The sequence below is a fragment of the Crocuta crocuta genome, unplaced genomic scaffold (genome assembly GCF_008692635.1).
Source record: "Crocuta crocuta isolate KB4526 unplaced genomic scaffold, BGI_CrCroc_1.0 scaffold55, whole genome shotgun sequence".
Lineage (NCBI taxonomy): Eukaryota > Metazoa > Chordata > Mammalia > Carnivora > Hyaenidae > Crocuta > Crocuta crocuta.
Window position 1 is genome coordinate 2,500,158 of NW_027530512.1, and position 23,195 is coordinate 2,523,352.

The following is a 23,195-nucleotide window of genomic DNA, read 5'->3' on the forward strand; positions in this document are numbered from 1 at the left end:
TGTCCAGAGCATCTTACATATTTACTCCCTTTTCCTCTTGTGTCTCTCTCCTCCTCCCCCCAACACACACTCTTAACCTGTACAGGCAGAATGCAAGAACTACTCTCAGCATCACAGTGGACGGCTGTATTTTGGCAAAAATGGCAGATGTGAGCAGCATGTTTTTCTGGTAACACCCGCTGAGCCTCCCTGTCACATCTCTTGCCCGAATGTTCCCTCACTGCCCACCTCTGCTTTAAGATTCTAGGCGTTTATAGTTATAAGACAGTAATGAAAAAGAAAAGGGATGGTCTGCGGTGGTCCAGCCTGGCCTGGCCCTGCCCTCCTTTCCAACATCCTCTCCACTGTTGCGCTGCCCACCCCTTTCTTTGCTCCTTCTCTACCCGCTGCCCCTCCACCCCACCCTTCCTCTCAGGGAGGTGACTTGTGTGACACTCCCATGTTCCTGGAGCTTCAGGGACAGGTCAGCAGCATATGACCTGAAGACTGGCCTTCAGAGACCTCCTAGCTCTCCCCAGAGGCTCCACTCCCAGGCATGGCTGTGTCTCCAGCCATCAGGCCCCCTCGTAGCGATCAGTGCTGGTCAGCAAGCACTGCTAAGGATGTGGCCCCTATGCCTGGGGTGCTGAGGCTGCCCAGACCACCAGCATTTCAAAAGGAGAGCCTGGAAGTTGCTGCTGAAAAGGCGGTTCTCCCAAGCAGTGGTGTAAGGCAGTGTCACCCACCCCTCCCACACCCCAGTACCCAGCTCCCAGGCTGCCAAGAGCCTGACACTCAGACGTCTCCTACTGCGCTGCCTCACATGCATCCAGGGGTCCCGGCATGAGTAAGAAGCTGGCATTGGCTCTGTGACGTCCTCCAAGAGGCAGTGCAGTTGGAAGGTGAGAGCCGGGCTCTGGAGGCAGCCGGGCCTGCATTTAAAGCCTGGCTCCTCACTGACTACTACATGACTTTGGCCAAGTCTGTAGGGACAGACAGGAACAGCACCTGACTCCTCACACAAGTGAGGGGCTCTGCACACATTCATGTCCACCCACCCCCTCCCAGCCATTTTTAACTGTGTATCATGGAAAATGCCAAACAGACACATAAGTGGAATGAAAATAAAGAATGACCTCATGTAGCCATCACCCAACTCTGTAAAGGTTAATGCATGGCTGGTCTTTTTAATTTTTTTTTTTTTTTTAATTTTTTTTTTTTTTTTGGGAGAGGGAGANCGCCCCTATGCATGGCTGGTCTTGTCTCCTTAGTGTTCCCCACCCCAGATCACTGATTCTGAGGCAATGCCCCCAGACACGACCTCCTCTTATCCAGCGTTACAAGTAAGGAAGCTAAGGCTGGGAAATAACAATCACGGCCAACACTTACCGTGAACCATCACTGAAAGCACCTGCTATCACATTCAATTCTCACAACAGCCCGGTAAGGGGAGCACTACTATCCCCCTGTTACAGACAGGGAAACTGAGGCACACAGTGACCAACTCAGGTCACACGGTTAGCACTTCAGCCCTGGTGGTTTCATTCTAGCACCTGTGCACTTCCCACTGCACTGCACCACCTCAAAGGGTTGTGGAGATTAAATGAGAAAACATGCACAAAGCACCCAGTTTGGTGTGGCACAGACTCATGAAATGACAGCCAGCCACCATCCAATCACTCCAAATCCTGGCCCCGCCCCTTGCTGGCTGGCCGTGTGGATGAGAGCCTAGTCTCACGCTCAGCATGAAGCTGTACTCCATGAGCAGCTCCGCCGCTCAGCCCAGCTCCCAGGCTGCGCCTCTTACCCAGGATGGAAACCGGTGCAGAGGGGGTGTGGGGGGTTTGTTGCCCAAATCCACTTCCTCCAGCTCAGCTCTGGGGGCCTTCGGGCTCTTTTGTTCCTCCTTCTTCCCGGTTGGGGGTTGTTCTTCCATCTCCATGTTTTCCGGTTCCTCCCGGTGCTTAGCTCGGGCCTCCACCTCAGGAAGGCTGGAGGGGTAAAGGGCTGAGAGAGTCCCAATCTCAATGCTCACCATGTGCTTGAAGGGCCCAGGGCCCACCTGGGGCTGGCTGTGGTGCCTCTTGGCCAGCTGGATGCTGTCCCGGGGGGTGCTGGGGGCCCATGCCTTCGGGAGAGTCAGGCTGCAGCCCGGACCACCTTCCCTGGCAGAGTTCTTTGTCCCAGGAAGTGTCCCACCCTGAGAAATGACCAGGCCCTCACCCCAGGAAGCTGAACCATGTCTGTGGGTGCGAGGCTTCACACATAGCCGGCGGGGAGAGCCCTCTCTTCCCAGGCGAGGTGGAAAGGTCTTGGCCTCTGATATTTCTCCAGGACGGACCATGATGGAACTCGAATCCTCCAAGGAAAGTCCTGATTTAGGAACACAGTCCTTGCTCTGCAGAACACCTGTAGAAGGTGCAGGCATAGCTGCCTTCAGGGCACCTGGGGCCTGAGGACCACAGTCCTGCCCTGTCGGCTGGGTCCCTGGCCCTGAAGAGCCAGAATCCTGCTCTGGGGATTCCAGGGGGGTCACCAACAGCTTCCCGGAAGGTGGCATCTGAAGAGCTGTGGTTGGGGTGAAAAACAGGCATATTGAGAGCTCCCTTGGTTCGGCCCACGCCATAACATGCACACGTGCACACATGCATGCATGCACGCCCCCACACCAAGCCTGGCCTGCTGACCTTCTAGAGCATCTTGGAGGGCTCCCACCTGCTCCACCAGGTGCTGATTACTGCTCCTCAGGTGCTGATTTTCCATCTCAAGCTGGCCCAAAAGAAAAATCAAGATTTCTATTAGAATGCTCAGCCTACAGGTTCAGGCACAGAATTCGAAATAAGATTAAAATCCTTTTTAAAGACCAAATCTTTGAAAAAAGAACACTTGGTGCCCCAGCAATCCAGGGCTGACCCTCCCAGGGAGCCCTGACCTGCCCCCTTCCTCTGTGCTAACCAGTTTTGGTTGAAAGAGAATTCTATTTGGCAGCCCCTGCACCTTTTCTAGATATTTTAACCTTTTTTTAAAAAAAAAAAAGTGAAACGTAATACAAAGAAAACTGCATATCACATCAATGAACAGCTTAACAAATGATTCTGAAGTGAATACTCATGTGACCACCACGCAGGTCAAGACACAGGAAGCTGCCAGCACTGTCAGCAACAGATTGCCCCTTCCCAGCCACGTGCCTCTCCCTCCCCACAAAGGCAGCCACTCTTCTAAGTGTACGAGACTCACTTTCTTGCTTTCTGGGTTTCATCATCTAAGTATGCACCCCACACACACACTGGCTTAGCGGTGCCTACTTTTATATAAACAGAATTATACAGTATGTACTTCTGGATCTGGCTTCTTTTACTCAAAGTACTGTCTATAAGACCCATCTTATGGTTGCTGCATTTTCTTCTGAATAAAATCCAACCCACTTTTTGGAACACCTTTAAGCAAATATGGAGGCAAACCAGGTATCAGCTCTGTCCCCAGGCACTTGTAGTCTAACAGGGGACCTGAGGTGTGCATCCATAGCAGGACATGGGAGGCAAAAAGAGCCAATACCTCCTGCATGTAAGAACAACTTGTGTCAGGACAGAGGAAGAAAAGTTGATGTTTGTCCTCTTCCAAACTTCAAATCCTTTCCCTTTTGTTTTGCTTTTTGTTTCTTGTTGCTAGTAGCACTGTAGCCTCCAGCCCCAAGTTTTCCGAAATTAAGCTGCAGCAAGCAATGAACTAAAGAAATGAACAACTATAGGTGGAAAAAGCAGTTTTGGGGCTATCAGGGGGTGCCTGGGTGGTTCAGTTGGCTGGGTGTCCAACTTCGGCTCAGCTCATAATCTCACAGTTCATGAGGTCGAGCCCCACGCTGGGCTCTGTGCTGACAGCTTAGAGCCTGGACTCTGCTTCAGATTCTGTCTCTCTCTCTGCTCCTCCCCTGCTCATGCTGTCTCTCTCTCTCTCAAAAATAAACAGACATTAAAAAAAAATTTTTTTTTTAAAAGCACTGGGGCAGTCAGGGTCTGGGGGGTGAGAGAATGAGGACCTAGGGTCTAATGGGTACCAACCAGGTGCTGTTTAGGGGTAATGAGAGTTTTGGAAATAGACAGTGGTAATGGTTGTGCAACACTGTGAAAGTACTTAATGCCACTCAACTGTACACTAAAGATGGTAAAAATGGTAAATTTTATGTATATTTTACCACCACCATAAAAACCAGTTGAAAAGAATGGAAAGAACAGAGGAGAAAGTGGGGAGGGTGGATGTAGGGGTGTGTGTGTCTCAGGAAGAAAATGACAGGACACCTCAGAAGTGAGACTCACTCCTCCCTAAACACAAAGCTAATCAGGAGCTCTAAGGAAGCCCACGCACAGGAGGAAGGGAAAAGCGAAAGTGCCAAGTCTCAGGTCTTAAGCTGAATGGAGGACACATGGTTGACACAATGGAGATCAGTCAAGGCCCCACAAATAGGAGACAGGAAAATGCTGGGGGATGGAGGGTCCCCACTCACATGTGCACCCCAGGCTTCCCGAGATGAGTTTTCAGCTCACCTCTGCCAACTTCAGGGTCACCCATTCTTTGATCTTTGCAGCTTTTTCTTGGACAACTTTGGCTTCTTCAGCTCTCATCTGCTTCTGCAAGAAAGAGAGGGCCTGTCATTAGTCATAGCAGCCACTGGTTTAGTGAACTGGAGGTAGGAAGCCCCAAGAAGGAATACCAAGCAATTGGAGGGGGGTGGCCCAATAGAAAAAAATAAAATCCATTTATGAATTTTAAAAATACTGTTTTTTTAAAGTTTATTTATTTTGAGACAGAGAGAGAGAGAGAGTGCAAGAGTGCAAGTGAGGAAGGGACAGAGAGAGAGGGAGAGAGAGAATACCAAGCAGGCTCCACGCTGTCAGGCGGCTCAAACTCATGAACTGCGAGATCATGACCTGAGCCAAAGTTGGATGCTTAACTGACTGAACCACCCAGGTGCCCCTAAAAAATATTCTTAAAGTGGGAAAAGCTTTCCTAGGCATGATACATATCCCAACAACCATGAAGTAAAAGACTAAGTCTATACTGTCACTGTAAATTACTATATGACAAAAAAAAAAACAAGTTTCCTTAAAATAAAAAGATCAATTGAGGGATGATTTACAACACAAACGACTTACATACAGAGGGCTAATCTGAAATGAACAAACTGATAAATACATGCAAAAAAGAATATTAACAGGAAGTCCACAGAGAAAGGGAAAGAAAACCATGAAAAGCTGCTCAACCTCAATCATAATTTTAAAAATGCACATAAAAGACAACATTTTCCTCTATCAGACTAACACTATTTAGAAGTCTGATATTATCCTACATTGTCAAGGATGTTGGAAAACAATCCCTCTTATACAAATTGGCAAGGCCTTTTGGGGCAGCAATTTGATAATATCTGTCAAGTTAAAAATTTTTTAAATATTTATTTATTTTTGAGAGAGAGAGAGACAGAGCATGAGTAGAGGAGGGGTAGAGAGAAAGGGAGACACAGAATCCAAAGCAGGCTCCAGGCTCTGAACTGTCAGCATAGAGCTCAACGCGGGGTGTGAACTCACGAACTGTGAGATCATGACCTGAGCTGAAGTCAGACGCTTAACTGACTGAGCCACCCAGGTGCCCCTGTTAAGTTTTAAACGTATACACTGCTGATTTAACAAACCTACAGTTCAGGAATCATTAGTTGCAATATTATTTGATAAAGCAACAAACACACACACACACACACACAACCCTCCAAACTGGTTAATAACCTAAGTGTCAGGGCTTGGCTAAATAAACAAAATGAAAATGGAATGCTGTCCTTTGATACACAAGAAACATTCACAATGAACATGGGGAGGACCTTAAGGTTATCCAGTTTAAGAGGTTTGCAAACTGGCCACAATCCAGGCCTCCACCTGGTCCACTCCCCCTGCCCTGCCTATTTTTATAAATACAGTTGTATGGGAACACAGCTGTGCCTATTCATATTGTCTACTTTTTGTGATACAATAGAAGAGCTGAAGAGCTGCAACAGACACCACATGGCTTGCAAAGCCAGAAGTATTTACTAACTGGCCCTTTAAAGGACAAGTCTGCCAACCCCTGACCTAGTCTGATACCCTCTTTATAGGGCTGCAGCAACAGAGGCCCAGAGGGTGAGGGGACTTGACTATCAGTTTGGGCAGCACAGCTGGAACTAAAACCAGGTCTATGGACTTGTAGAACAGCATTCTTTCTATTCTGACCTTTTATTATTGTAAAATGATTTTTTTCTGATCTAAGCTTTAGCAGGAACCATTTTGCCCCCTAGTCCCCAGATGCTGCCACTCCTCTGAACCCTCAAAAAAGGAGGTAAGGTATCTAAAACCAATGAGTAACTGGTTAGATTTCATGTGTCCACATTTTATTTTCCCATGATTTTTCAGGAACCCTTGCTGGGGTGCCCCAGAGCATACAAAGGCACATCACACAACAGATATGTTCAGTGAATGCTGATGAATGATTACGAATTTGCCTGTGATGGTGGGAAAATACTTCTAGGACTAGCTGGGACCTTCATGGGAGAACACACATGTGGAAAATTAAAAGTCATCTGGTAACACTGTAAGGTTGTTTGCTGGAAATAATGGCACTCTGGCACCAGAAGATAACCAGCAGGTAAGGCCAAGGACAGACAGAAGGCACAGCATTCAGATGAAGTTAACAGGATTGTAAAGGGGAGGAGGCCGGGCACAGGGAATGGCAGACTGATATTTCAGACACCCTTTCCAGAGCAAAGGGGCTAACTGTAGCTGGAATGCTGGGCAGTGGCCTCCCCTGGGCACCCATGCGCTCAGGACAAGAGGCCTTGCCTTTCAGGGGAAGCAGCAACTTTGGTCTCTGCCTGCTCAGGTTCACTGAGAAACTTTGTTCAACCAGCTGACCAAGGCTGACTGTCCAGCTCTGAGCTGCTCTCATAACCACAGGTGTCCTGTCCCACACACTGGCACGGCACCAGGCCAGGGTGGAGAAAGACAGGCTCTCTTTACCAAACACCAACTTCATGTCTGATACCTTAGTTCACTCTCTGGACATTCCTATGGCGTATTATAACTTCCACCTTACAGATGTGTAAAATGTGAATCAATGACTTATTTGCCCACAGTCAGAGAGCAGCAGGTACAAGTGAGGGGTTTCAAACACAGATCGGTTGTCCTCCAAGGTTCTTTCCCCACTAGATCCCCTGCCTGGCTCCTACTAAAGTCGCTTCTAATAGTTAAATCTCCATGTGAAAGAACAGTCTCAGGAGGGAGTGAGCTCCCCACCAGTTGAGGCTGAAGCAGAGGGGGTCTGTTCAAGAAGGTGTGGCCAATGGCTACAGACGCTGCAGAGGGCATTGCAGTCAGCCCTTACCTGCTTCTCTAGCTGTGCCTCCAGCTGGCTGATGAGCTCATCTTTGTTCTGCATGGCTTTCAGCAATTCCTGGTACTTCCGATACAGGCTGCCAGCTGAGTCCACATTCTTCAGATTGGACAGTTTCACCTTCTCCTCCATCACACCCACCTTAAAAGTACCATCATCACACAGGGTTGGGATGTGTGTGTGAAATGGCCACTGAGATGCCCTGGGATACTTCCTGACACCCCAGCCCATGATTCCCAGGCAGAGCCCTCACCCAGAGTAGTTGAGGCCAATTAATTCAATAACCACTTATTAAGCCTTCTCTGGGCAAACTAAAGAATTGACAAGAAAGAAATGGCTGTGTATTAGGCCATCTAACTCTGGGGGTCTCAACAGGCACAAGATGGGCAGGACGAACAGTGAGAGAGAAATTGCTTCAACCTCACTGTGGCAGAGATGTTTGCTGCTCACTGAATGTCCCTGTGCTTCTCGGTATTTCCTAGCCCTCTTGTAGTCAGATAGCCATGGAATTCACTCCCACCAATGGGTCTGGTCTGAACGGAGTGACTCAGCATTTTTAGGCTGAAGTATTTAAGAGCTCTCTTTCTGCCACGGCAACCAAGGAGGTTGCTTGTTCCAGAGGGTCTAGGTAGAAGCTGGAGAGAGCTCCAGTAGCTTCAATCCCCAAGTCCCTATGGGAGGCAGAATCCCCAGCTAACCCATGACGGAGAGATACCATGAGTAAGAAGTAAATGTGATAAGCTGCTAAGATGTCAGACCTGTTACCTCAGCATAATTTGGCCTATGTGGACTAATCCAGCCACCCACTCACGCCCTAACCCTTACCCAAAGACTCCTTTGTGCCCAAAGAGAGCTCCATGCACCTTAATTTGTTCAGAAGAACTGTCACATGACTGCTGGTTTTCCTTTTCCCCATAAGGAGCAGGTGATGAGTATATCTGTGTGTGTCCATGGAAAGGATCAGGAAAGGCCAATGGCCATTTCTGCTGCACAGTCCCGCCAATCCCCTGTCCCGGTTACCTGGGTTTCCGCATTCTCTGCTCTCTGCTCTGCCTCCAGTAGCCTCTGCTCCAGCTCTTGCATCTGCTCAACAAGAGAGGAAGGACAAATATAAGTGGGGTGTCTTTACTTCAACCATGGCATCAGGGCAACATGAGCAAATGTGGATTCTACACACAGGCTTAAATTGCTCATCTCAATTTAAGTGGCTCAAGGGTGTCAGGACAAAGATTTTCATGGCAACCTTCTGCTCCCTTTTCCTGAATTGATGAGGCATGTAAAAAGCTTAGAGCTGCTATCCTCTCTGATGAGCAAGTGAAAGCCTAGTTCTTTCATCCTGTGTGTGGAGTACCTCCCAAGGTCAGCTGTGTCCCACCATCATTCTTCATGAGGCAGTGCTGCCCTCGGCCCTCAGTCTCCTCAGCACCAGGTCCTAGGCAGTACCCTGCTACTGCTTGCCATGTACCTGGCACGGAACATGCTCCCTCGTGAGACCCCACCAAGTCAGCAGTAAGAGAATGTTCCTTTCCAGCCAAGGATAGCTCAATGGCTGGGGACAAATATTTATCCCTTATCAAGGACACCTCGGACTATAAATGGCATTTACAGGTATCACCTTGTTTGAGTTCTTTAATCTTAAACAGAGAAACTCAAGACAAATTTTTAAAAATTCCACCTTACTACCAGTAGAGGAGTGTCATTCAGGTCTGAGGATCTCCACAATTCTAGAATCTTATGTCAACTGGGCCAAGCAAAGGGAAAGCACATTCTTTCCACTGCCATGGGAGTGCTCCAGGTGTACCTATGCTGGTGTCATTCTTAGAGTTTTCAAACTTCATTTAGTGCCAGCATCAAGATTTGTCATGATGGCAAACTGTCCTTTAAGCTCCCATATGGGGCCACCCCTTACTTAGGTTCTATTTCTCCTATCAGACGGTTCCCCAGGACCGTGTCCTCAGCTGTCCCTTTAGTCTATGGGCCTGGAGTGATCCACCAGCCAAGGAGGTGTCAGGTTTAGGCGGCTGACTTTTAGTGCCTTTTAGGCAGATCCACTTTCACCAGCTATGACGGGCACATGAGACTCATAAATAAGCTGCTCTGATACTGGCTGCAGCGACCTGATGAAATGCACTTGGCAGCAACCTGGTACTTAATCCCCATGTCCACAGCTCCTTGTTATACTCCTGATGCTGTGAAATGGCAGCCCCATGGCAACGACACCAGGAGCACTCGCATGAGCTCCCAGAACAATCCTGTGTGCTGATCTGTGCCCTGAGCCAAGAGCTGGACCATGCTGGAGCTCAGCTATCCCTTCGAAAAAGGGGGTTCAAGCTTCTTACCACTGCTTTGCACCCACTGGACAAGTGGTACAGGGCTAGCACTAAGGCTTGAACCTGACTGGCTCTGCCACGGTGTGGCTTTAGGTAAGTACCTTAACTGTTCTGCGCCTCAGTTTCCTCACCAGGAAAAAAAAAAGAGTAATGAGTTTCCACCTCCTAGGGTTGTTGGGACTAATACATGAGATGCCTCATGTAAAGCTCATGTGTACAACTTGGCACTTACTGAGCAGTTTACAGTAAGCTATTTGTTGTTTTTTTGGACACAGAGAAGACACTTAGGACCAGGGAGACCAGTCTGCCTGGGACAGTCTGGTGTTCACCTGTTGTCCCAGAATTATTAGTAGCAGAGCCTCCTTTTCTCTTTCCAAAGTGTCCGGGGTTAGATGATAATTATACAGTTATCCTACTTACAATCCATCTACAGCAAGAATGGCTTTAAGCCAGAGTTGCCAACTATTAGCCTACAGGGTGTCTTGCCTACAGCGTTAGGGGCATTTAGCTGACACGGATATAACCAAACAAGGCCACTTGCTGTGTGTCTGGCACTGGTTTAAGCACTTTACGTGTATCAACTCATTTAATCTTCTTCGAAATAGGCAGGAGCAGGTACTACTATCATCACTGTTGTATAGATAAGGAAACTGATGCACAGGATTGGGTAACTCAGCTGACGGTCCCACGGCTAAGAAGCAGAGCCAAGATTCAAACTCAGGAGGGTTAGCTCCCGAATCTGTTGTACTGTTGGCCACTGTACCTCTCACATACAAATCTCACATGTCACATGAAAACCAAGATTCCACATACAATCCCTGGCTTCCAGCTTCCCTTGAAAACTCGGAAGACTGGACATGCTAGGGTTACATTTTCTTTCAGCAATAGTGGCTTCTTCCTCCAGTTCTAGCACATTCCCTTGAATTATCCCTAGAACCCACCTGCCTTACATATGTTACCTGTAAGCATCTGAGTAGCAACCCCCAGTTTTAGCTATTAAATGGTTCTAACTCTGTTATCTATAATCAAAGATAATGGCTTTCAACTGTACTTTTTTATTAGCTCTTTCTTTCAATGGAAATCATACTTAGTCCCAAATATACAAAATATTGGACCATGGGGCTGCCCTGGTGTCTGACTATAGAAAAGGCAGGAGAGGGGCATCTGGGTAGCTCAGTCAGTTAAGCATCCAACCTCAGCTCAGGTCATGATCTCAGGGTTCATGAGTTCGAGCCCTGCATCAGGCTCTGGGCTGACAGCTCCGAGCCTGGAGCCTGCTTCAGAGGCTGCCTTTCTCCTTGCCCCTCCCCTGCTTGAGCTCTGTGTGTCTCTCTCAAAAATAAATAAATATTTAAAAAAAAAAAAAAAAGGCAGTAAAGAAAGGGCAATGAGTCTGTTGGTTCTCTGTCGGTTCCACTGCTCCTCTGGGGCACACTGGGCTCAAGGGGTCCACTAGAAAGACAGCTGAAAGAGGCTGAGGCAAAGCCATGGCAAGAGTTCGTGGCTGTAGATCTCAGACTTTCAGGGGTGTCAAGGCCCACATGGAGCTTACTCTAGGCAGATTCCTAAGCCTTGGCCGCAGAGGTTTTTAGTTAGTAAGCCTGAGATTTTCTTTCCAAGCATATTCTTGGGTCCGTGCCCCAGAAATTCCAGCTGATACTGATGCAGGTGGCCCACAGACCATATTCTGAAAAACACTAGACTGGCCACAAGCTGCAAAGCAAAGCTGATCTTTCAGGGATACATCCTGGGGCCAAGTCCCCATCAGCACAGGGCTTCTCAAATGGTCTTACAGGAATACAGAGCTCTTTCAATACTATGTCCCCGGAAAAACTACTACAGTGGACCCTATTAAAAATGGGTGGTTAGGAGAATAAAAAGCCCCCCTCTCTCTCTACTCAGACAGACACATGCATATGAGTTCATATACAGTGACTAAAAGTTCTAGAAGGTATCTGCTCCCAAAGCAAATTGGATCTGTCGGCTAAGGCTAATGCTGTGATGACTTTATGCAGACCTCAACAAATTTCCAACTAGTCCTGACAGCCCTATTATTCTCCTTTTACGGTACCTGGGCTTTTTGTAAATTCTGAGGTTTTTAAGGATATGTTTTAAGGATATGTTTTTTCTCTGTGTCCTATCCATACATTGGGAAGCTGATGCCTACACAGAATTGCTGCCTCTGCATAACCCATCATCTGAGGGGGGAGGAGCAACAGTCATTGTTCTTTTGTTTAAGGGGACTGGACGGAACCATTTATGTGTTCAAAAAAAGTCTTGAACTAAATTTTCGGTATATAAATGTAAAACTCAGTTACTGCATTTCTTTTTTTTTTTTTTTTAATGTTTTATTTATTTCTGAGAGACAGAGACAGCATGAGCAGGGGAGCATCAGAAAGAAAGGGAGATACAGAATCCAAAGCAGGCTCCAGGGTCTGAACTAGCTGTCAGCAGAGAGCCCAACACGGGGCTCGAATCCACAAACCGTGAGATCATGACCTGAGTTGAAGTCAGACGCTTAACTGACTGGGCCACCCAGGTGCCCCTGGTTACTGCATTTCAAAATTTTGGTTGTAGTAGGGGATTCTAGAAAAGAAGAAGTGCACAGGATCCCATTGAAATGGGTCTTGGGAAAAGCTGCTTCAGTTAAAAATATTCAAGCTCAGAGGCGCCTGGATGGCTCAGTCTGTTAAGCATCCAATTCTTCATTTCGGCTCATGTCATAACTCACTGTGGGATCAAGCCTGGGGTTGGGCTCTGCGCTGACAGTACAGAGCCTGCTTGGGATTCTTTCTCTGCCTCCCCCCACCCCCATCACACTTGCCCTCTCTCAAAATAAATAAATAAATAAATAAACATTTAAAAATATATATTCAAGCTAAAAAATGAGAGATGTTTCATTACATTACTTCTTTCCAATAAATCCACTGAAATCCCTTTTGGGAGCAGACAGAGTAAATTAAAAGTTTAAAACTTGTGGTAGTTCTAATATTGATGCCACATGTTCATCATGGTAATTACTACTGTGGATAGCTGGTCTGTGGACAGTTATTACACTCCCACATTTGTGATGGGATAACTGAAGCAAAAGTTTAAGCAAGAATGAAAAAAAAATCCAAGGGGCGTTCATATCCGTCTATACAGCCTCCTACAACAGTATCAAACGTTTTAAATTGATCTGAGCAGCCTCTGTGACTTCTTCAGCACACCAATGAAGAGAGCAGGGCAGCGTGGGGNCCTCAACTCCTACACCAGACAGAAAGTGAACCCACAATTCACCTGGCTCCAGAATGCGTGGTCCTGACAGTCTTCGTGTCCAGGCAATGGCATGCCAGGCCTGGTGAGGTGTGACAGCAGAGATAAGGTCTGATACTGTTTCTTCTCCCCACCCTTCAATTCCTCTCTCACCTTTAGGTGAGGGATTATGTGGTAGTCTTGACATCTTTTCTCTAAAAAATGTTTTTGCTTTCTAACACAGATCACTCCATGTCCATAATGGCAATTTTGCAAGAAGGAGGCAAAGTAGGCTGTGGGGTGGGGAAGGGGGAAAGGCATGTTTCCAAGCCTTTGCAGCCAATGGGCAGTATCTGATCCCAGGAAGGGCCGGACCCCTGGGAAGCACCCAGGCTTGTCTTGCCCTGCACGACCAGCAGTGAGCAACTGCATGGCTGTCAGTCATCCAGACAGTGCAAGCCTCACGGGTGGGTGAGCTGTGCAGAGAGGTGGAGGCAGCGGGTGAGTGAGAGGGCTGGTCAGAGGGATCCAGCTGACCTGGCTCACCCGGTGTAGGTGGGTACTGGTGATGATTAACTCATAAGCTCTAGGAGCAGCAACAGAGACAGGACCGAGATCCTGGGCTTGGCCCCAGCACCAGCTCTCCTGAGAAGCCTGAGTCATCTCTTCCTGACCTGAAACTTACCTTGACGTATTGGGGAAAATCTCTAAGTGAACTGTTGAACCTGTCCTGTTGGTTTGGAGATGATTGCAGGTGACAGGCACAGCCCCGGCATTGAGCAACATGGTGTTTATGGCTTTAAGGTTTCCTGCCAAGAGGTCTGGTGTCAGGCTGATGTCTCAGTACTCTTCTGTACTTAATTTTTCCAGCCCGTAATCCCTAGTCAAGATTTCTTTCTCTTTCCCCCATGGCCCAGTCTTTTCTGCTCTCTATCTGCATGCCTCCCCTTTCTTTACCCAAGTCACACTCTGAGCCCCCAACCTTTTATGGGAGGGCATTCTGGCTACATGACAATCAAAGGCAGCCTGAAAGAGAAGATGGGGACGATCTTATGAGAGTTCAACCTACCTAGACCCACGGGACTGTGGAGAGAGGTGTATCTTGATATGTTTAAGGACCCTGGGGAATAGGGGAGGACGGCACTTTAAGACATTTTAAAATATATATCCACCATTCAGCTTTATCAAATCTTAATTTCTGTCATATCTGCTTCTAATGTCTTTAGAAACGGGAGGTAAGTAAAGGCTCCAGTCTCCCAGATTTCACTCCTCCTCTTCTAGTATCTACCCCACACTTGGTTGTATTTATGTTTTTACCTCATTTGTATGTACCCTAAACAACAAGTTTTGGGTTTTAAAACTTTATATAAACCATACTGTTTTATATACATTCCCCTGATCTTTTTTGTTCAGTGTTGGTTTTTTAGATTTATTAATCTTATATATGTAGCTCATTTGATTCATTTTCTATTATTTTTAATTTTTTTATTTGAGAGAGAGAGAATTTAAGCAGGCTCAATTCAGCACAGAGCCTGATGCAGGACTCAATCCCAAGACCCTGGGATCAAGACCAAAGCTGAAATCAAGAGTCAGAGGCTCAACCAACTGACCCACCCAGGCATCCCTCACTTGATTCATTTTTAATGGCAATGTTGTATTCTGTTGTCCAAATACACTCAATATACTTATCCACCTCCCTGCTGACAGACATTTAGGATATTTCCAATTTTTCATTCAGCAATGCTACATTCTTGTATATAACAAGACATTCTTACATATGTCTCTTTGTGACTGACACATTTGGATTTTTTTCTACCATTGCATTTTGTGCTGTTTACTCCATTTTTTAAATACTCTTTTCTTTTTTTTTAATTTTTTAAAATGTTTTATTTATTTTTTGAGACAGAGAGAGAGTGTGAGCAGGGGAGGGTCAGAGAGAGAGAGAGGGAAACACAGAATCTGAAGCAGGCTCCAGGCTCTGAGCTAGCTGTCAGCACAGAGCCTGATGTGGGGCTTGAACCCACGAACCGTGAGATCATGACCTGAGCCGAAGTGGGATGCTCAACCGACTGAGCCACCCAGGTGCCCCTAAATACTCTTTTCTTTTTCTTCACAGTCTGGATTTAATAGACTTTATTACATTTCCCTACTCTACTGATAAGTTATATACTCTATTTCTATTTATTACCATTATTCTAGACTTAAATTTCAGACTCATAGACTGCTACTTGTCCTCAGCACCTGTTCTCCCCTCTCTCTCATACAAAAGGCTCCAACTTTCAACAGAGCACATAGTTCTCCAGAATAAAGACTACACTTTCCAATCTTCCCTACAACTGGGACAACCATGTGAATACGTTTTGATCAATGGGATATGAGCAAAAGCAATGAATGGAAACTCCGGGTCACCACTTAAAGGCAAGAGCTTGGAATGTGGACACCATGGTGAACCTTCTTCAAACCTACAGCAGACATCACCCTAGAATTATACAGCTCATGTCTGGAATGTTACATGAGAAGGAAATAAATATGTCAGGTTTAAGCCATTGCGACTTTGGGTTCTTTCTTATAGCAGGTGTATTATAAATCTAGCTAATACAATAAGGATGGATTTTTTAAAAAAATTTATACTGCTTACACCCTTTCTGCTTCCCAAATCTGAGGCTTCACGTTTTTCAACAAGTTTGGGAATTTTTAGGGGCACCAGAGTGGCCTAGTTGGCTGAGCGTCTAACTCTTGATTTCAGCTCAGGTCCTCATGTCACAGTCATGGGACTGAGTCCCATACTGGGCTCCACACTGACAGTGCAGAGCCTGCTTGAGATTCTCTTTCTCTTCACTCTCGGCTCCTAGCCCACTTGTGTGCATATTCACTTTCTTTTTCTCTCTCAAAAGAAATAAACTTTTTTTTTTTAAGTTTGGGAATTTTTAGACCATTATTTCTTTGAATAATGTTCTCCTTCATTCTCTTCTCCACTTCTGGAACCTTATAGGATCTTGTCATTCTAGCATGTGTCTCAGCCAGATAAAGGCACTCCTTTATCTCTCTAGGCTCTGTTCTGAATGACTTCCTCAGGTCCATCTTTCCATTCATTAAGCTTTTCTCAATGGTGCCTAATCTGAGGTTTTATCTATCTGCTGAACATTTAATTACAATGCTTTTTTTTACAACATTTAATTACAATTTTTGCTTCTAGCGGTTCTATTTCGTTCTTTTTCAAGTCTACCTAATCTTTTTGAATCGTGTCTTATTCTTGTCTCATATGTTCAATTACTTCATTTCATCTTCAATGATTTGAACTCATTGTGTGGTGTCTTACCATAGTTCCTTCCTTACTTGAAGCTCTTGTGGGACCTAGTCCCCGTGTTTGTTGTGTGAGGGGATTCTAACTCAGTCAAAATTATTCTCTCAAGTATTAGTCATTTTGGATCATAAAGTCATCTTTACCATGGCTTTTATTGCCTGTGAGGATCCTGTGTGATCTGGGTTGAGATCTTGTTTCTCCAGAGAGGTTCTGTGTCTGTATCTAAGGTCCTCCTAGGGGTGTCACTGGTCCAGAACTTAGGGTTCCTAATCCACACAAATAGTATAAATTCTAACATTAAACCAACACCATCATCAGGTTCTCAGGGAGTACTTTTCTTTTGCTTTATTTTTGTTTTTGTTTTTTGTGCCCAGAGCCTTGGCTAAGTATGAGAAGCTGTCTGTCACCTCCCTGTGTTGGCAGATAATTTTCTTTTTTTTTTTAATTTTTTTTATAGTTTATTTATTTTTGAGACAGACAGAGCATGAGTGGGGGAGGGGCAGAGAGAGAGGAAGACACAGAATCTGAAACAGGCTCCAGGCTCTGAGCTGTCAGCACAGAGCCTGATGCGGGGCTCGAACCCATGAACCATGAGATTTGACCGGAGCCAAAGTCGGATGCTTAACCAACTGAGCCACCCAGGTGCCCCAATAATTTTCTTTTCCTTATATTTTTATATTACTTTGACAGTCCCGACTCTATTTTTTTTTTTTGTTTATTTAATTATTTTAAGAGAGAGAGACACAGAGAGAATGTGAACTTGGAAGGGGCAGAGAGAGAGAGAGAGAGAGAGAGAGAGAGAGAGAATCCCAAGCAGGCTCCATGCTAACAGCACAGAGCCTGACTCACAGCTCGATTTCATGAACTGAGATCATGACTAAGCTGAAGTCAAGAGTCAGATGCTGAACCGAATGAGCCACCCAGGTGCCCTGACAGTACTGATTTTACATAAAAGTTTCAGTTTCAGCTCCAGCTTCCAACTGGCCAGACCTCATCTCTGTCTCTACAGAGGTTAAAACTCAAACCTCAAACCTTTCATTACTACAGAGAGGCCAGCCACACAGCCCATCCCACTCAGCTGTCAGAGCTGAATACCACTTGGGTTTCTCCTCTTCCTTTTGTCGGCTGAAGATTCCTCCTATTCTTTTCAGCTCTCCACTGAGAAAAATATTTTAAATATTTAATCCAGTATTTCTAGGTATCTTATCGCAGTCCTTCTTAAAGGTTATTTTGTGGTCCATATCACTAGAAACAGAAGTCTCTTCCCTCTGAGATGTGTTTTAGACTAGCTGGAGAATTCTTACTTATCTTTTCCTTCCCTTCCACCCCTCCCCCAGTCACACATCCTAAGGCAAGGTTCTCAGGCTTTACAGTACGAAACTAATTTCTGGGAGCTTGTTAAACATGCAGATTATGAGTAGCACCCCCAGGAGACTTGGATCAGGAGGACTGGGGTGGGGCCCAGGAATGTACATGCTTAATATGTGTTCCAGGTTTCTGGCCTGCATAGTACCAGGACCACCCTTTGAGAACTACTATCTAAGGCCTGTTTCCCTTTACCTGAGGTGGCTGAGTTCTATGCTTTCTCTTAGCAGTATCTGAACCACTTCCATAGGAACCCTGTTGGTCTCTGTTTTGCAAAGCCTGAACTAGCAGACAGCAATGCCAACAGACCCAAAGTTCACAAGTTCTAGTTCGGGCTAGTCGAGAGCCACTACCCTCAGCAGTGGAAATGCAGGGGAAATGCCAATAACTTGTCTTCCTGGACTCCAGGTTGTGGTGCTATCACAAAACAGGCCATCTAACCAGGCGTTACTAATAAAGACTTTAACATTACTTGGAGAGGGGTGGATTGAATTTTACTTTTGTACTATGAAGGAAGAGTTGGCTAAGGAGATAGAAAATGTAAGCAAAACTAGAAAGAAAAGAGGTAATTCAACTAAGATATATATATATTTTTAATTTTTTTAATTAGTATTATTATTTTTAAATAGTATAGGTCTCTACTCTCCAGACAGGTTATGCTCCAAAATGCCTCTGAAAGTCAGGTGTTTAGTATGCCTCTTCCCACAGAAACGTTACGAATGGTGGTCAGTTTTCCAGACCAGCCCATCCACATCTAAAGATAATAGTCGTAAAGATAATAGTCGTTCCCATCTAAGACCTATTCCAATTCAGAACCTGTATATATGTGATCTCATAATAATTCTCAAAATAACTGTGAAAGGCAGACATTTGTATCCCTGCTTTAGAGGTGAAGGGACTTGCTCAGGGTCACACAGCTAGTAAGTGGCAGAGCCAGGTGGGTCTGGCTCCAAAATCTGTGTCCTTGTCACTAGAAAACCAGATTGCCTTTCATAGCTCATACGCTTAATAGAGGGTGAGTAGTAAAACATCTTCCTTTATTCCCCACATTGATAAAGAAATATGAAGGAAATAACAGAACTTCCACTACAGCCAGTTGCCTTAAGAGGTAATGGAGGACCAAGATATCTATCATTTCTCTGGAGCAGGAGAGAATGCACGATGATAGCTTAGTAAACTGCTTTGATTTGGGTTTAAAAAAAAAACTATCTTGAGTTTCATTCTGCATGTGAGGAGGGCATCTTATTAAAAATTCGCTATCCTGCAACGAGTAGTAAATAGGCCCTAGAGATTTAATGCATAGCATAGTGAATATAGACAAGAGTACTATATTATAATCATCAAACTTGCCAGGAAACTGGAACTTCATTATTCCAACCACTAAAAAGAAATGGCAATTACATAATGTGATAGAAGTGCTAATTACCACTACAAAGACAACCACACTGCAAAATATAAATGCATCATATTAACATGTGGTATACCTTAAATTATATAACATTATATGTCAAATACACTTCAGTTAAAAATTAAGTAATTAAGGAGCACCTGGGTGGCTCAGTAGGTTAAGCATCTGACTTCGGCTCAGGCCGTGATCTCACAGTTCGTGAGTCTGAGCCTGAGTCAGGCTCTGTGCTGACAGCTCAGAGCCTGGAGCCTGCTTTGGATCCTATGTCTCCCTCTGTCTGCCCCTCCCCTGCTTGTGCTCTGTCTCTCTCTGTCTCAAAAATAAATAAAAACATTTTTAAAACTTAAAACAAAATTAATACATACCTAGAAAAAAGAAAGTTCGCCTTCTCCAACCCTCCCTAACTCCTGCCCTAGGGGACACAGGCGTCTGAGGCGAGGTTAGCTCTCCGGACTCACCTTGTCAGCCAGCAGCTCCCTGATCTTGCTGGCCTGCAGGCGGAATCGGAAGAGCTGGGTTTCCAAGGCCAGGCAGCGCTTCTGCCAGTCCACGCTGGCTCGGGTCTCTACCTTGAGTTCCGCCATGATGGAGTCCACTTCTGGCTACTCCAGGGAGCCCTGGAAACCAGCACACAGCAAGAGGAGAAGGTCAAGAATTGTGTGAGGAGGGAGATAGAGAATACAAGGCTACGGGCTGTGAGCTAGTCATCGCACTTCATGTCCCACGGTCACCTTTCTTAGCTCAGTGTGTCCTATTCCGACGTGAGTTAGCTGAGCAAACTCAGGAAATCACAAAATCTGAGAAACTGTAAGAAGAACCTGGTCTCATTTTGACAGCAATAAAAAGTAGGGCTTCATTTGTCGTTAATTCATTCAATTATCTATTTAACAAATATGTATCCACTGAATAGACATTTATATGCCAGACACTGTTCTAGACACTGGAGATGCAAAGGTAATATAGGAGGTCTCCCTATCTTTGAGTTTTCCAGGGAACTCTTAGGAAAACCTAAGAGACAATGTACTCACAATTGCTAATCAATACACAGATAAATGGGAACAGGGAAATGGGGTAGAGTATGGGGGAGGGATAAAGGAGGATTAGTGTTTAGGGAAGGCTTAAAGTGAGTGACAGATTCATTTGAGATCATATAGCTAACTGGAGGCAGAACCTTGATTTCCAGTTTACTACTGATTCTACTATATCTATATAATTTTATTTATTTTTTTTTAACAAATAGTAATTCTGTGTTCCTTCCTTCCTTTGATCCATCTATCCATTCTTTCAAGTAAGTTCCACGCCCAGTGTGGGGCTTGAACTCATGACACTGAGATGAAGAGTCCCATGCTCCACTGACTGAGCTAGCCAGGCACCCCCACTCATATACATTTTTGATGAGAAAAAAATGGAATGAAAATGTAATGCTTTGAACGTCCTTGACCATTTTCTATTGAGTTGGGATTCCGTCAGTTGTCATCAAATCCACTTAGAGAAAAGATTCTCACTCTAAGTTCTAAAATGGAGGGGTGCCTGGGTGGCTCAGTCGGTTGAGCGTCCGACTTCGGCTCAGGTCATGATCTCACAGTTTGTGGGTTCGCGCCCCACGTCGGGCTCTGACAGCTAGCTCAGAGACTGGAGGCTGCTTCAGATTCTGTATCTCCCTCTCTCTCTGACCCGCCCCTGCTCATGTTGTCTCTCTCTTTCTCAGAAACAAATAAAAACATTAAAAAACATTTTTTTAATGGAAACCAAAACATTGGTAGCAGCTTGTTGTAACCTCTGGAGAATGCCACAAGTCTTTGGGAAACAATGATACAAATTCAGACACCTATAATATCGCCAGTTAGGGAAATTTATCCAGATGTCTCTCAGACAAATTTTAGAGAAGACAACTGGTTGGGGATAAGAAAATGAAGCAGCATGTATGAGTGTGCACAAGAGAGGACACAAGCAGAGTGAACACAGGAGACATATGGACTGGAAAGCATGTCTGTCACCAGAACTTTTAAAATCCTCCTTGCTACTAATAATTACACTTGGCAACAGGCATAAATTGGGTCTGTCCCAAACCTGACATATGATTAGTTTAGTATTAGGTGATTTTTAAGGAATGACTTAACTTTTTAGGTTGATAATATTTTTAAAATGTGATCTGTCAGAGATAAAAGGACTTATAGGTGAAATGATATAATATCTGAGGGTCAGCAGTGATGTAGGAAGGAAATACATAAAATCAGATTTATCAAAATATTGGTAAGTTTTGAAGCTGGGTGATGGGTATATGTGAACTCTTTTCTTTTTAATTTTTTTTAAATATTTTATTTATTTCTAGGAGAGAGCGAGAGAGAGAGACAGCGTGAGCAGGGGAGGGTCAGAGAGAGAGGTAGATACAGACTCTGAAATAGGCTCCAGGCTCTGAGCTGGCAGTCAGCACAGAGCCCGACGCGAGGCTCGAACCCACGAACCGCGAGATCATGACCTAAGCGAAAGTCGGATGCTTAACTGACTAAGCCATCCAGGCGCCCCTTCTTTTTAATTTTTAAGTTTACTCATTTATTTTGAGAGAGAGAGCACGCACACGAGTAGTGAGGGCAGAGAGAAAGGAAGAGAGAGGATCCCAAGCAGGCTCTGCACTGTCAGCCCAGAGCCCGGTGCAGGGCTCGAGCTCACGAACCATGAGATCATGACCTGAGTTGAAACCAGGAGTCAGACACTTAACCAACTGAGCCACCAGGTGCCCCAATGGGAGTTCTTTATACTGGTCTTTTTACTTGAATTTTCTGGAATAGAACTTTGTTGTTTTTTTTTAAAATCCCCTTTCCTTTCTTTAGGAGCCACATCCCTCAGAAAACCCAGCCGACTCCTGCACTGTTGCCAAATACTGCCTCGGTGACCAGTGAGCCTGTCTTTAACGTGCTACCTGCCAATACTGCTTCCCACCTCACATTTGCCTTACATGGATCTTTCTCCCCTACCACAAATAGCTATCATTTACTGAGATCTTAGTGTATGCCAGGCACGTATGGCCTCTTTGGTCCTCAGGACAACAAATATGACAAGGTGTGGGCACTGCTGTCCACACTCTCACATGAGGACGCTGAGGAACTGAGAGGCTAACTAACTTAGAGTTCTAGAGCTAGGGAGCAATGGGGCTGGAATTCTCATCCCAAAGTCCCTGTTCTTAGCAACTCTGCTCTTTATCCATCCAGAAACTGGAAAGAATTCTGATTTCACAGAGTGAGCTGGATTGTTCAGCACGAGAGAAATATTTTATGGGATCTTTGAGAATCCTTGGCACTAGGGTGAACCTGTATTCAAGATTTTCTAGGGCATCCTGGTCTCAAACATTCTGACACCATAACCTTCATAAACACAGACATTCATCATATGTCCAGACTTTTCATTTAAAAAACAGGGTCAGGAGGCCTGCAGAGAAGGGCCCAACAATTAAACACTGACAGGTCTGGTGTCTGCGTCTTTTGGTTCTGGGCTGCTCAGAACACTGGACACATGACCTCAGCCCTGCTCTCCCGGAACTGTCATCCCAAACAATCCAACATTGTGACCTCCCAGCAATCCCCACCTCAAAAGACTGGGACCGACTGGAACGGGAGGAAGACAAAGGACAAAAACAAAACATGACCTTCTCTGAGCTAAGATCACAGCTGAAAAGACAAAACAACCTCATGGGGCCTCCAGAGAAGGCCAGAGGCTTCATGTTGGATTTGCTTTGTCCTTTAAGGGGATTTTGCTTTTCCTCATAAAAATAAAAAAAGTGGCAGATCTGAACATAGGACCTGAGCATCTTGCAACCTAGCTCAGGGCTAAACAGTAGCAGTAAAAACACCCCAGGAAAACCTAGGGGCAGGGGAAACTTAAGTCCTTTTGTGGTACCCTCTTGTTGACGGTCAAAGCTACAGCTCAGACTCCTTGAGGACGGTGGAAAACCAATCATCAAAATCTCCAGGAGCTTTGGAAATAAAACACATCATTGGCCTCTGCCTGGCCCTGATATCTGAAATTATCCCTAGACTGCAGGGAGTGCTTTCCTAATCAAGCATCTTATGACATCACACTTTCAAAGAGATCAAGTGCTCTGCTTAAGCCTCTCCCTGCCCTGAGCAGCGAGTAGGGGAGAGAGGAGGTGGGGGGGGGGGGGGCGGCACAG

The 23,195-nt window shown here is 45.4% G+C and overlaps 1 protein-coding gene across 7 annotated transcripts in view; it reads right to left on the reverse strand.

Moving 5' to 3' along the window:
- Positions 1-23,195, reverse strand: part of PLEKHH1 (pleckstrin homology, MyTH4 and FERM domain containing H1) — a 45,700-nt gene that overhangs the window by 22,261 nt on the left and 244 nt on the right. For 5 of the 7 annotated variants that reach the window (XM_077767122.1, XM_077767121.1, XM_077767123.1 and 2 more), the window contains exons 2-7: positions 19,486-19,644; positions 8,407-8,469; positions 7,378-7,527; positions 4,521-4,604; positions 2,667-2,748; positions 1,787-2,547 (exon numbers count right to left, since the gene is read on the reverse strand). In XM_077767122.1, the coding sequence (XP_077623248.1) occupies positions 1,787-2,547; positions 2,667-2,748; positions 4,521-4,604; positions 7,378-7,527; positions 8,407-8,469; positions 19,486-19,611 (1,266 nt within the window). In that variant the 5' untranslated portion in view covers positions 19,612-19,644. Of the gene's footprint in view, positions 1-1,786; positions 2,548-2,666; positions 2,749-4,480; positions 4,605-7,377; positions 7,528-8,406; positions 8,470-19,485; positions 19,645-23,195 lie in introns of those variants that run through there. The other 2 variants (XM_077767125.1, XM_077767128.1) reach the window with 2 other exon arrangements.